Raw genomic sequence first — 13,186 nt, 5'->3', positions numbered from 1 at the left:
ATAGTGTGATTGATAGTCCGATTGCTCCTGCATGTATACACTCAGTCGGACCAGCGTACCTGGATAGTGTGATTGATAGTCCGATTGCTCCTGCATGTATACACTCAGTCGGACCAGCGTACCTGGATAGTGTGATTGATAGTCCGATTGCTCCTGCATGTATACACTCAGTCGGACCAGCGTACCTGGATAGTGTGATTGATAGTCCGATTGCTCCTGCATGTATACACTCAGTCGGACCAGCGTACAGGGATAGTGTGATTGATAGTCCGATTGCTCCTGCATGTATACACTCAGTCGGACTAGCGTACCTGGATAGTGTGATTGATAGTCCGATTGCTCCTGCATGTATACACTCAGTCGGACTAGCGTACCTGGATAGTGTGATTGATAGTCCGATTACTGCTGCATGTATACACTCAGTCGGACTAGCGTACCTGGATAGGGTGATTGATTGTCCGATTGCTCCTGCATGTATACACTCAGTCGGACCAGCGTACAGAGATAGTGTGATTGATAGTCCGATTGCTCCTATATGTATACACTCAGTCGGACTAGCGTACCTGGATAGTGTGATTGATAGTCCGATTGCTCCTGCATGTATACACTCAGTCGGACTAGCGTACCTGGAGAGTGTGATTGATAGTCCGATTGCTCCTGCATGTATACACTCAGTCGGACTAGCGTACCTGGAGAGTGTGATTGATAGTCCGATTGCTCCTGCATGTATACACTCAGTCGGACTAGCGTACCTGGATAGTGTGATTGATAGTCCGATTGCTCCTGCATGTATACACTCAGTCGGACCAGCGTACCTGGATAGTGTGATTGATAGTCCGATTGCTCCTGCATGTATACACTCAGTCGGACCAGCGTACCTGGATAGTGTGATTGATAGTCCGATTGCTCCTGCATGTATACACTCAGTCGGACCAGCGTACAGGGATAGTGTGATTGATAGTCCGATTGCTCCTGCATGTATACACTCAGTCGGACTAGCGTACCTGGATAGTGTGATTGATAGTCCGATTGCTCCTGCATGTATACACTCAGTCGGACCAGCGTACAGGGATAGTTTGATTGATAGTCCGATTACTGCTGCATGTATACACTCAGTCGGACCAGCGTACCTGGATAGTGTGATTGATAGTCCGATTGCTCCTGCATGTATACACTCAGTCGGACCAGCGTACCGGGAGAGTGTGATTGATAGTCCGATTGCTCCTGCATGTATACACTCAGTCGGACCAGCGTACCTGGATAGTGTGATTGATAGTCCGATTGCTCCTGCATCTATACACTCAGTCGGACCAGCGTACCGGGATAGTGTGATTGATAGTCCGATTGCTCCTGCATGTATACACTCAGTCGGACCAGCGTACCTGGATAGTGAGATTGATAGTCCGATTGCTCCTGCATGTATACACTCAGTCGGACCAGCGTACAGGGATAGTGTGATTGATAGTCCGATTGCTCCTGCATGTATACACTCAGTCGGACCAGCGTACAGAGATAGTGTGATTGATAGTCCGATTGCTCCTGCATGTATACACTCAGTCGGACCAGCGTACCTGGATAGTGTGATTGATAGTCCGATTGCTCCTGCATGTATACACTCAGTCGGACCAGCGTACCTGGAGAGTGTGATTGATAGTCCGATTGCTCCTGCATGTATACACTCAGTCGGACCAGCGTACCTGGAGAGTGTGATTGATAGTCCGATTGCTCCTGCATGTATACACTCAGTCGGACTAGCGTACCTGGATAGTGTGATTGATAGTCCGATTGCTCCTGCATGTATACACTCAGTCGGACCAGCGTACCTGGATAGTGTGATTGATAGTCCGATTGCTCCTGCATGTATACACTCAGTCGGACCAGCGTACCTGGATAGTGTGATTGATAGTCCGATTGCTCCTGCATGTATACACTCAGTCGGACCAGCGTACAGGGATAGTGTGATTGATAGTCCGATTGCTCCTGCATGTATACACTCAGTCGGACTAGCGTACCTGGATAGTGTGATTGATAGTCCGATTGCTCCTGCATGTATACACTCAGTCGGACTAGCGTACCTGGATAGTGTGATTGATAGTCCGATTACTGCTGCATGTATACACTCAGTCGGACTAGCGTACCTGGATAGGGTGATTGATTGTCCGATTGCTCCTGCATGTATACACTCAGTCGGACCAGCGTACAGAGATAGTGTGATTGATAGTCCGATTGCTCCTGCATGTATACACTCAGTCGGACTAGCGTACCTGGATAGTGTGATTGATAGTCCGATTGCTCCTGCATGTATACACTCAGTCGGACCAGCGTACCTGGAGAGTGTGATTGATAGTCCGATTGCTCCTGCATGTATACACTCAGTCGGACTAGCGTACCTGGAGAGTGTGATTGATAGTCCGATTGCTCCTGCATGTATACACTCAGTCGGACTAGCGTACCTGGATAGTGTGATTGATAGTCCGATTGCTCCTGCATGTATACACTCAGTCGGACCAGCGTACAGGGATAGTTTGATTGATAGTCCGATTGCTCCTGCATGTATACACTCAGTCGGACCAGCGTACCTGGATAGTGTGATTGATAGTCCGATTGCTCCTGCATGTATACACTCAGTCGGACCAGCGTACCTGGATAGTGTGATTGATAGTCCGATTGCTCCTGCATGTATACACTCAGTCGGACCAGCGTACCGGGAGAGTGTGATTGATAGTCCGATTGCTCCTGCATGTATACACTCAGTCGGACCAGCGTACCTGGAGAGTGTGATTGATAGTCCGATTGCTCCTGCATCTATACACTCAGTCGGACCAGCGTACCGGGATAGTGTGATTGATAGTCCGATTGCTCCTGCATGTATACACTCAGTCGGACCAGCGTACCTGGATAGTGAGATTGATAGTCCGATTGCTCCTGCATGTATACACTCAGTCGGACCAGCGTACAGAGATAGTGTGATTGATAGTCCGATTGCTCCTGCATGTATACACTCAGTCGGACTAGCGTACCTGGATAGTGTGATTGATAGTCCGATTGCTCCTGCATGTATACACTCAGTCGGACTAGCGTACCTGGAGAGTGTGATTGATAGTCCGATTGCTCCTGCATGTATACACTCAGTCGGACTAGCGTACCTGGAGAGTGTGATTGATAGTCCGATTGCTCCTGCATGTATACACTCAGTCGGACTAGCGTACCTGGATAGTGTGATTGATAGTCCGATTGCTCCTGCATGTATACACTCAGTCGGACCAGCGTACAGGGATAGTTTGATTGATAGTCCGATTGCTCCTGCATGTATACACTCAGTCGGACCAGCGTACCTGGATAGTGTGATTGATAGTCCGATTGCTCCTGCATGTATACACTCAGTCGGACCAGCGTACCGGGAGAGTGTGATTGATAGTCCGATTGCTCCTGCATGTATACACTCAGTCGGACCAGCGTACCGGGAGAGTGTGATTGATAGTCCGATTGCTCCTGCATCTATACACTCAGTCGGACCAGCGTACCGGGATAGTGTGATTGATAGTCCGATTGCTCCTGCATGTATACACTCAGTCGGACCAGCGTACCTGGATAGTGAGATTGATAGTCCGATTGCTCCTGCATGTATACACTCAGTCGGACCAGCGTACAGAGATAGTGTGATTGATAGTCCGATTGCTCCTGCATGTATACACTCAGTCGGACCAGCGTACCTGGATAGTGTGATTGATAGTCCGATTGCTCCTGCATGTATACACTCAGTCGGACCAGCGTACCTGGATAGTGTGATTGATAGTCCGATTGCTCCTGCATGTATACACTCAGTCGGACCAGCGTACAGGGATAGTGTGAGTGATAGTCCGATTGCTCCTGCATGTATACACTCAGTCGGACCAGCGTACCTGGATAGTGTGATTGATAGTCCGAATACTGCTGCATGTATACACTCAGTCGGACCAGCGTACCGGGATAGTGTGATTGATAGTCCGATTGCTCCTGCATGTATACACTCAGTCGGCCCAGCGTACCTGGATAGTGTGATTGATAGTCCGATTGCTCCTGCATGTATACACTCAGTCGGACTAGCGTACCTGGATAGTGTGATTGATAGTCCGATTGCTCCTGCATGTATACGATTAATCGCACACCAAAATGCTGAATTTTCTGTCTCTTTGCCACCGTTTGAAATCTTTCCTGCTCCTTTAAACGTCTTCAAAACGGTCCTTTCATAACACAGCAGACCTCCGTGACCTCTGACCCTGTGACCACTCGCCCTGTCCAGTGATTCATTGTGTCCCAGGAGCAGCGTCTGTCTTATAGCGGACAGCACTGCTATATATAGACATATGACAACAGAGCGGCGATGATAGAAGCAATAACGGGAGCATCAAAGCTGCGCGGCAGCTGCGAGATTTCCTCGCCTTATGAGAAGCAGCCGTGGTGAGCGACAGCCGAAGAGACGAGGCTAATTTGAGGAGTGTGAGCTGAGAGAAATGAAGCTGTGAAACTCAGTGTCAGGCTGATTTGTGCTGGTTCGTCTGCATGAATTCTCCACACAAACTTTGAATCTATCGCTCCCGCTCTGTGTCTAAATGTGTATCGATGTGAGTAAAATACCTTCACAGCTTTAAGGAAACATAAATATTGTCACACATTAAGACATGCGGCTGATTTTCTTTCTCCATGTGGACGTACATTTAAAGGTAAATTTCTCATTTTCTAAAGCTTGTGTGATTTTTGTTTTTTGTTACGTCAGGACATGAATGAAATGTCCTCACTCATGTCGACATTTTACACGTCACGTGTGCGTGTGCGTGTGTCACAGTTCTCTGAATGCCACTCTGCTTGTTTCCTGTCGAGTCGCTCAGTCGCTCTGAACCATCACAAACATGGCCATACGCAGGAAAGACAGCTTTCTGTGGGGGAGAGGTACACTCTTTTTATCATCATCATCATCATTATCATTAATATTATTATTATTACTTGTAGTAGTAGTAGTAGTAGGACTATTGTTATTATTGTTAAAAAATAAAGATTGTTGTGAGATGATTTTGTGAATAATTAGATTAAAATGCTGTTTCTTTTGATTATCATTTGAAGTTGACAACTCACTTGTTCACTTTTTGTTTCTTTCTAACATGGAGTGGTTATAATTTTGTTTATTTAAAGATTATTTGCTCTTGTTCAGCAGATTATATGTTTTGCTTTGTTATTTTTTGTCATGTTCAAATATATAAAACTAAACTAAAACATGTTAAAAGTGCAGAACAAAACTTTTTTTTTTCATAGTCTGATTATTCCTGCATGTATACGCCTAGTCAGAGTAATGTACCTGGACAATGTGATTCATAGTACCATTAAAATGTTTATTATTCTAGTGTTGCAGCTGTTATCCTTTGTCATGGAAAAAAAAACTTGAATTGAGATCAGCTGCCATTTAATGTACATAAAGGGATAGTTTGTGGGGTGTTTTTAGTTCTCACTAAAAAACAAAACAGATTTCAGTCACTTAACAAAAGACTGCACTTGCAATGGACACCAGTTTAAATCTAACGATATATTAAGAACATGTTCACGTCTTTATCTCACTGTTAGACATACTTTTCCAACAGCAAACGTTGTAACAAGTTTGTAAACCACTCACTCTCCCACACCAAAGTCCATAGAGAAAATCAGCGATTTTAGCCCATGTAAACAGAGACGCTGAGGGTCTACTGCTGCCCCGTGTGGTCACTAACAAAGAATTTCAAACACCTAAGTGACAAAATAACAACTTGAACCTGCTGATGGAGGCAGCAGTGAATCAACAACTCCTGTGTGCTGTGATGTTAAATTGCTGATTTTCTCTATGGGGTTTGGTGTGGGTGAGTGTATGCAGTTGACAAACTCCAGTGTCCTTAAAATATCGTACGCGTAAGCAGGTGTGGACTTTATTCAGTGAGTATTTGTCATCTGGGAAATGTCAGTAAAAAAAACGGAATTATTTATTTTTAAATTTAGCCTCGTTCATCATTGAAAAAAGGAAGCAACTATTTTCAGATCCTTCCGCTCTCGTCTCACTCATTGACCTCTTCTCCATCAAGTTGTCCACTGAGGCTGAACTCTTTGCTGCTTGTGATGCATCGTTGTTGTCCCAGCTCTCACGGTTTCTCTTCTGCCTCCACAGCTCATACCAGTATCCCAGCAGCAGAGAGCAGGCCGGGTGAAACCATTAAGATTCACAAGTCTGAGCTGCTGGATGACATTCAGGTGGTGAAAAAAACCCTCCTCATTATTCTCCTTCCTGCTGCTGAATTTCTACAGCAAAACCAAAAATAGAATCTATAGGTTTTGTCATTTCATCACAGTTGTGTGTGTGGGAGGGGGGGAGACAAGCAAACTCTGTGATGTACTGTATCACAGCATGCGTCACAGCCTCAGACTAACTTCACTAACTCTCATTTTTCACAGAATCTGAGGCCGCAGATCAAACCTGTCGAGACACAGATCCACAGACGTGAAGTCGAGGAGCAGAAGTAAGTATGAGCGCAATGACTCATGCGGCCGCTTCCTCATAATGAAGCAACAAGGAGATGCAGCGCAGACTCCCACAACACAAGAAATGCTGAAGTCATGCAATTGCAGCAACTGGAGTTCAAAATGTTCCTGAATAAGACATCAGCAAATACTCACATGAATGCCTGAAGAAAACTGATTTTAGCCACGAAACAAAAACCTCACCTAATGAAACTTAATCCTACAATATCATAAGATAATGTTTGTCTCTTTATTTTGCAGGTAGACAAACTATAGCGACTTGAAAATGATGTTTGTTCACCACTCACTCTCCCACACCAAAGTCCATAGAGAAAATCAGTTATTTTAGCTAGCGGGGACACAGGACCTACTGGTCCACTGCTGCCTCGTGTGGTCACTTTGTGTCACTGAGGAAAATCTGAACGATTGTTTTTAAATGCCGAAGTGACAAAATAACACATTTGAATTAACTAATGGAGGCAACAGTGGATCAACAACTCCTGTTTGCTGTGATGTAAAAATCGCTGATTTTCTCCATGGGGTTTGGTGTGGGAGTGTTTGCAGTTTACAATAGGACACAAACTTATTCAATTATTAACAGATTATTTGAAAATGCATGCATATTTTTGACGTTTTTCATCTGTTATTGACGTAAAAAGTTTGTCACTTGTTGTAGAAGTTGGTTAATTATTAAAATATTTAATTTTCATCATGTGGATTTGCCATTTCGGCAAAATAATTAACAGATTATTTTAAAATACATGCACATTTTTGACATTTTTCTGCCTTTTATTGCAGTAAAAATGTTGTTAGGAACCGAAGATTCTTACGTGGGAAGAAGAAATTCAACATGGACCCAAAAACAGTGAGTGTTTTATGTGATTATGCACATGATTTCCCGCTCTGAAGGACTTTATTGTTGTTGTTGTTGTTGTGTTTGTTTGTTTGTTTGTTTGGTTGTTGTTCAGATAGAGGCTTTCACAGAACAGTGCATGATTACTGGTCTGTGTGTGGAGCTTTAGCACATACATGGCGTTATACTTTCACTTACTTCAGCTCCTCTTGATGTGAAGGTCAACAGCGAGATAAAAGCAAATGTGTGTGTGTGGGAGAGGTGCAACAGTGCGAGCGCTGCACGAAGGCACAGATGTCAAACGAGAAATACCACATCCTGTTCCCTGAAGTGGTGCAGAAGCACCACTTCACCACAGCGACCTCCATCTTTTCAAACCTTCCAGAGCAAGAAAAAGAAAAAGTGCCTGAACTCCTGCACCAAAGTCAATTTTATATCGCAGCACACAGGAGTTGTTGATCCACTGCTGCCTCTATCACTGAGTTCAAAGTCTTTCGTTCTCATTTACCTCTGTGACACAAAATGGCCACACGAGGCAGCAGTAGACCAGCAGCTCCTGTGTCCCCGTGAGCTAAAATCCCTGATTTCTTCTATGGACTTTGGTGTGGGAGAGTGAGTGGTTTACAAACTTCCGTTTCCTGTTGGAAAAGTCTGTCTAATAAGTAGATTTTAGAATTATAATTAAACAGATTCACATCGTCCTCTCCTGCAGGGTTTTATTTACCTGGTCACAAACAACCTGCTGGAGTGGCGAGCAGAGTCTGTGGCCGAGTTTCTGTACAAAGAGGAGGGGCTTAACAAGACCGCGATCGGAAACTTCCTCGGAGACAGGTACAGACGTCACACATCAGCTGTTTAGTCACAGTAGAAATTAAAATGATATCCATCATGATTAAACATATTTAGGATGATGTTTCATAAGCTTTTCAAAGTAAAAGTGTTGGTTTTAATGTATAGTTCAGAATTATGACTAACTCGAAACTGAGAATTCTGATTTATATGTCTGATTTATACGCGTGTGTATATATATACACATATGTATGTATATATATATATGTATATATAGAATGGATAGGCAGGATAGACAGGAGAAAATGTGAGGTTTTTATTTTCAAATGACTGTGGACTCATGACGCTCTCACAGGGAGGACATGCATCTGGAGACACTGAAAGCCTTTGTGAGTTTACATGAATTCTCTGACCTGAATCTGGTGCAGGCGCTGAGGTTCGTGTCACACACACACACACACACACAGACCCCCACACACACACACACAGTGTGAGAGTCTGTATGAAACATTGAAATCCTTCTTTTGTCTTCTGTCTTCTGTCTTCTGTTCCTCGCTCGTTTCTTTCTTTCAGACAGTTTCTGTGGAGCTTTCGTCTGCCAGGAGAAGCTCAGAAGATCGACAGGATGATGGAAGCGTTTGCAACTCGTTACTGTGACTGTAACCCCGGAGTCTTTCAGTCCACAGGTAACAACAAATCACTTCATGATACACGTCTAACTTTCTACTACCTGCTCTGACAGCATTCCAAAGGAGCTGATAATAAAATGTGACATCAACAGACTGACGGTCACTGATTGGTCAGAGAGTGTCATCACGACTCCACACAAACACAAACTAGTGACTAGTGACACAGTTTTTCTGTGTGAAACTGAATCATTAAAATGATAGAAAGGTTCAGTACTTCAGACTCCATCCGTCACTGAACTGAAGTACCACTGAACGTGTTCGGAATTGGTCTCACGATCGCCGGCTTAATACACCAGACTCCTCTGTGAAATATTGACGTTTTAGGAGTCATAAGTAGATTTTTAAGTCATTTGTGTCGTGTATAAAACCACATCACTGCAGTTTCACGCAGCCGTGCTGTGATGACTCCGCCCACTTTGAGGAGGAGCTATTACATTATTACATGTCATTTAGCAGACGCTTTTATCCAAAGCGACTTACAATAAGTGCATTTAAACATTTGGGTACAAATAAGAGCTAGAAGTAAGTAAGAGCTTCAAGTAAATCAAATTATGAAGTGCTAGTCATAAGTGCGATATATATATATTTTTATTTTTATTTATTTTTTTTTTTTTTTGTCGTCGTCGTTATCGTCTTAGTCGAGGTAGAGTCGGAAGAAATGTGTTTTTAGTCGGCGGCGGAAGATGTGGAGGCTTTCCGCTGTCCGGATGTCGATGGGGAGCTCGTTCCACCATTTGGGAGCGAGGACAGTGAACAGTCTCGAGTTCTGTAAATGCCTCTGCGATCCTCTCAGTGAGGGGGCAGCGAGCCGGTTTGCCGATGCTATGAAGTCATGGAAAACAACATGACTGACACTAAACCTAGTGGAGTCAGAAGTGACAGGAAACAAATCATGGAGTGTGTTTTGGTTTGAGCTGAGGAAACTCTGTGGTTCTTCTCTCGTGACACAGACACGTGCTACATCCTGTCCTTCGCCATCATCATGCTCAACACGAGTCTCCACAACCCCAACGTGAAGGACAAACCCAGTCTGCAGCGCTTTGTCTCCATGAACAGAGGCATCAACAACGGGGACGACCTGTCCACCGAGCTGCTCGCGGTCAGTCTTTTTTACTCCAAACACCTAAAACAAAGGTCGTGCAGCTCTGTGACCTCCTCACTCTTTTCTTTCCCACAGAAACTCTACGCCAGCATCCGCAGCGAGCCCTTTAAAATCCCAGAGGACGACGGCCACGACCTCACGCTGACCTTTTTTAATCCAGACAGAGAAGGCTGGCTGCTGAAGATGGGTGAGAGGGTTATTTTATTTATGGTATCGCACAGAAAAACACAAGGAGGCGAAAAACTTTAAAGTTTAACACTGATGTTTGTCTCTGATGAAGGTGGACGAGTGAAAACCTGGAAGAGGAGGTGGTTTATTTTGACAGACAGCTGCCTGTACTACTTTAAATACACCACAGTGAGTTCTCAGCACTGGTCAATCAATCAATTAATTAATTAGCATTCACCAAGCATTCATTCATCCACCAACCAATCAACATTCACAAACCAAACCTTCATTCATTCATTCACTAACCAAGCATCCATTCATCATCCATCCATCCACCCACCCACCAACCAACCAATCAATCATCTACTAACAAGCATTCATTAATCCACAGACATTCATTCATTCATTAACCAAGCATCCATTTACTAACAAGCATTCATTTATTCATTCACTAACAAGCATTTATTCATCTGCCAACCAATCAACCATCCACTAACCATCTATTCATCCATCCACCCACCTACAAACCAATCAATCATCCACTAACAAACATTCATCCATTCAATCAATCAATCAATTAATCAATCAATCAATCAATCAATAAATCATCCACTAGCAAGCATTGATTCATCCACCAACCAATCAACCATTCACTAACTAAGCATCAATCATCCATCAATTAATTCATCCACCAACCAATAAATTATACACCATTTATTCATGTGTTCATTCATCTACATACCCACCAATTAACAAGCATTCATTCATCCATCCATCCATCTAAATGAATGAATGAATGAATGATTAAAAACCCTCTTTCAGGACAAAGATCCGATCGGAATAATTCCTCTGGAGAATCTGAGTGTCAGGAAACTGCAGGAGAGCAGCAAATCTGTGAGTGACACACGCACACACACACACACACACACAGCAGCTACATTTGTCTGTGTATGTGCTCACTGTGTGTGTGTGTGTGTGTGTGTGTGTGTGTGTGTGTGGACAGTATTGTCTGGAGTTGTTTAATCCTAAAGGACAGAAGATCAAGGCCTGTAAGACGGAGAACAAAGGTCAGGTGGTTCAGGGCAAACATCGGTCTTATAAACTCAGCGCAGCCAGTGCAGACGAGCGCGACACCTGGATGGACGCCATCAGGTGAGAGCTGCTGCCTCTGTGGAGGGGGGAGGAGGACACACAGGGAGGACACATGTGAGGACAGAGAGAAGATGGTAGAGTGTTTGACTCTGCGCACAGATATTCAGTTCAACTCCATTGAGTTTTGACAGAGATACGATGGTTTATTTTTAAGTTTACTCATACAAGTAAATAGTAAATAAATAATAATTATTATTATTTATAAGTAAGTAAATTTGATCACGTTTTGTGACGTCGTCAGTGGGCAGATTCTTACCAACATTGAATGGGAGCATACTCTAGTGATCGCCTACCCGTCACGGAAAATTCAGACCTATACGTAAACATTTTTTTAAAAAGCAGTAGACAGGAAGTTGCTAAGAGAAGCACAAACTTACACAAGATGAATACTTCCTACTGAAGCTTGATGCCCTGGCAAGTAGAACCTGCAAATGCTCACCAAGAGGTTAATGCTAAACTAACTCAAGCATGACCAACTCAAGTGACCTTGGGGGCCACTGAGTACCTGGTCTGGTCTGTTATGTGAAAAATATTCAGTAGGGGTGGGCGATTTCAAAATAAATGTGTCACGAGTTTAAAATCTCTGGCTTAAATCAAATGACAACCATACAGAATTTATATCTATATCTATCTATTATAAGGAATTATACTTGTTTTTACAAAGATGGTAATCTTAATCTTCACTATTGTTTCTCAGGGCGAGCGTCACCAAGGATCCTTTCTATGACCTGGTGTCTCTGCGCAAGAGGAAGGTCATCTGCAACGCTGACCCCACCGACCTCAGTGGAAACAACACGTGACTCCAGTTCCTGTTTGTTTTTGTGTTTTTTACGATGAAACAGAAACTACAGTAAGTCGGACGGCGTTTCACAAACCTCAACAAACTGGGAAATGAAACTTCTGCAAGCTGTTTGTGACAATCTTTCTTCTTCTTCTTCTTACAGATACTAGATTTCATTCCAATACGTTTATAAGTTTTGCCCATTAGAAGAGAGTGGGATTTCTTGAAAATTTGATAACGTTTTGTGACGTCGTCACTGGGCGGATTCTTACCAAAATGGAATGGGAGCACACTCGGGTGATCGCTTACCCATCACGAAAAATTGGGACTGATCCGACAAACTTACAGATGAACCCATGCCAATGAAAACAGGACTTAAAGTAATGTAAACTGAAAAAATAACAAAAAAGAAACATAAACCTCAAAGAATGAGCAACTCTTACCTCTAGTTTATTATAATCTATTTTATTTATTTACTTTTTCTTTTAATGCTTCTTTGGCTACAATAATTGTAGGTGTCTAATAAGTGTCTCCAGCTTTGGTTAGTGTTAGGGTGTAAAGCTGCTTTGCACGTCCAGGCCACCATACCAAAAAAGACACAAACTTCCAAAGCAAAAAACACAGAAAACTTTAATAAACAAACACAAACTTGACACTTTTCTTACTTCACTTCATAAAATACAAACCTTTTTTTAACTTTATAACAAGCTCTTTATTTATCTGATCATTAAGTAGAAATTGTACAGTGAAATGTAATTTTATGTATAAATGCCTGTTTTTTATAATTTAATACGATTCAAACTAAACTGTTGTGTGTTTTATTTTGGCGAGCACGGTTGTGTGGTTGTGTTGTTTCCAGCAGAGGGCACCGCACTCTCAATTTTATGTTTTTTTTAAAAACCTTTCACATCAGGTTTGTCTCTTATCACATCATCAGTGATGTCAAGTGCTGAGTTAAAAATTCTCCGTCTTCTTCTTCTTCTTCTTCTTCTTCTTCTTCTTCTTCTTATCGTAACTTCTGTCGAGGTCAGATGCATGAGGTTGTTTTTTTTAACTTCCTGTGTTGAGGTGATGTGATGCAGCGATATACACACATGCATGTCAGCAGGAACATTAAAAAAACAACCCACACGTAT

General features: G+C 43.0%; 1 protein-coding gene across 1 annotated transcript; it reads left to right on the top strand.

Moving 5' to 3' along the window:
- The first annotated feature begins 4,863 nt into the window (after positions 1–4,863).
- On the top strand, positions 4,864–12,181 carry LOC131475543 (cytohesin-4-like). Its single transcript, XM_058653746.1, has 13 exons — positions 4,864–4,929; positions 6,167–6,249; positions 6,451–6,515; positions 7,315–7,381; positions 8,082–8,200; positions 8,514–8,594; positions 8,732–8,844; positions 9,798–9,946; positions 10,025–10,136; positions 10,230–10,306; positions 10,940–11,011; positions 11,121–11,269; positions 11,967–12,181. Exons 1-13 carry the CDS (start codon positions 4,890–4,892, stop codon positions 12,067–12,069), a joined length of 1,230 nt encoding a protein of 409 aa, XP_058509729.1. The 5' UTR covers positions 4,864–4,889; the 3' UTR covers positions 12,070–12,181.
- The last annotated feature ends 1,005 nt before the right edge of the window (positions 12,182–13,186 follow it).

This window comes from Solea solea, chromosome 16 (assembly GCF_958295425.1).
Source record: "Solea solea chromosome 16, fSolSol10.1, whole genome shotgun sequence".
In the NCBI taxonomy this organism is placed as follows: Eukaryota; Metazoa; Chordata; class Actinopteri; order Pleuronectiformes; family Soleidae; genus Solea; species Solea solea.
Note: the sequence above shows the minus strand (reverse complement) of the source record. Positions and strands in the feature narration are given on the sequence as shown.

Coding starts and splice junctions, on each gene's coding strand:
- LOC131475543 (XM_058653746.1), top strand. CDS start 4,890: ATGGCCATACGCAGGAAAGACAGCTTTCTGTGGGGGAGAG. Junction 4,930..6,166: donor CAGCTTTCTGTGGGGGAGAG/GTACACTCTTTT, acceptor CTGCCTCCACAG/CTCATACCAGTATCCCAGCA. Junction 8,595..8,731: donor AATCTGGTGCAGGCGCTGAG/GTTCGTGTCACA, acceptor TCTTTCTTTCAG/ACAGTTTCTGTGGAGCTTTC.